Raw genomic sequence first — 1,135 nt, 5'->3', positions numbered from 1 at the left:
CAGGATGTCGGGGGGGCGGTACCAGAGCGTCACCACCTCGCTGGAGAACGTCTTGGTGGGGATGGACTTGGCCCGGGCCAGGCCTGGGATAGGAGAGAGAGGGTTAAAAATGGGGGTGGACTTGGCCCGGGCCAGGCCTGGGATAGAGGAGAGGGTTAAAAATGGGGATGGACTTGGCCCGGGCCAGGCCTGGGATAGGAGAGAGAGAATTAAAAATGGGGATGGACTTGGCCCGGGCCAGGCCTGGGATAGACCAGAAAGGGTAAAAAATGGGGATGGACTTGGCCTGGGCCAGGCCTGGGATAGACCAGAAAGGGTAAAAAATGGGGATGGACTTGGCCCGGGCCAGGCCTGGGATAGACCAGAGAGGGTTAAAAATACCCGGGGGGATGGACTTGGCCCAGGCCAAGCCTGGGATAGAGGAGAGAGGGTTAAAAATGGAGATGGGATGGACTTGGCCCAGGCCAGGCCTGGGATAGGAGAGAGAAAGGGTTAAAAATGGGGGTGGTTTGGGGGAAATTGGGGGGAAATTTCAGGGAAAATTGGGGCAAAAGATCAGGGGAATTTGGGGGAAATTGGGGGGATGTTGTGGGGAAAATCGATGGGAAAAATCGGGGGAAAAAATTGGAGAGAAATTGGGGGAAAATTGAAGAAAATTTTGGGGTCTCAGAGAGGTTTTTGAGTGTTTTGGGGCTTCTGGAGTTCCTGGGACAGAATTTTGGGGGTTTTGGGGTGTCCCAGGACAGGATTTTAGGGGTTTTGAGGTGGTTTTGGGTGTTTTGGGGTGTCCCGGGACAGGATTTTTGCGGGTTTTGGCAGTTCCAGGACAAGATTTGGGGGGTTTTGGGGAGGTTTTTTGTGGTTTTGGTTTCTCATGGGACAGGATTTTGGGGTGTTCAGGGTGTTTTTTGGGGTGCTCTGACCGAAATCGGCGAGTTTGAGGTCGCCGCGGCGGCTGAGCAGGAGGTTCTGGGGTTTGAGGTCGCGGTGCAGCACTTTGTGCCGGTGGCAGAAGGCGAGACCCCGCAGCAGCTGGAACAGGAACAGCTGCCCCCACCCCAAAAAATGGGCATTGGCACAAATCCCCCACACAAATCCCCAAATCCCCCACAAAAATCCCCAAATCCCCCACAAA

General features: G+C 54.9%; 1 protein-coding gene across 1 annotated transcript in view; it reads right to left on the bottom strand.

Annotated features, from left to right (window-relative positions):
• Positions 1-1,135, bottom strand: part of LOC130587286 (cyclin-dependent kinase 16-like) — a 15,034-nt gene that overhangs the window by 5,126 nt on the left and 8,773 nt on the right. The window contains exons 4-5 of the mRNA XM_057388261.1: positions 924-1,065; positions 1-83 (exon numbers count right to left, since the gene is read on the bottom strand). Of these exons, the coding sequence (XP_057244244.1) occupies positions 1-83; positions 924-1,065 (225 nt within the window). The remainder of the gene's footprint in view (positions 84-923; positions 1,066-1,135) is intronic.

Source organism: Malurus melanocephalus, unplaced genomic scaffold (assembly GCF_030028575.1).
Source record: "Malurus melanocephalus ecotype Western Australia unplaced genomic scaffold, MMel_1.1 scaffold_1717, whole genome shotgun sequence".
NCBI classification, from domain to species: domain Eukaryota; kingdom Metazoa; phylum Chordata; class Aves; order Passeriformes; family Maluridae; genus Malurus; species Malurus melanocephalus.
Note: the sequence above shows the minus strand (reverse complement) of the source record. Positions and strands in the feature narration are given on the sequence as shown.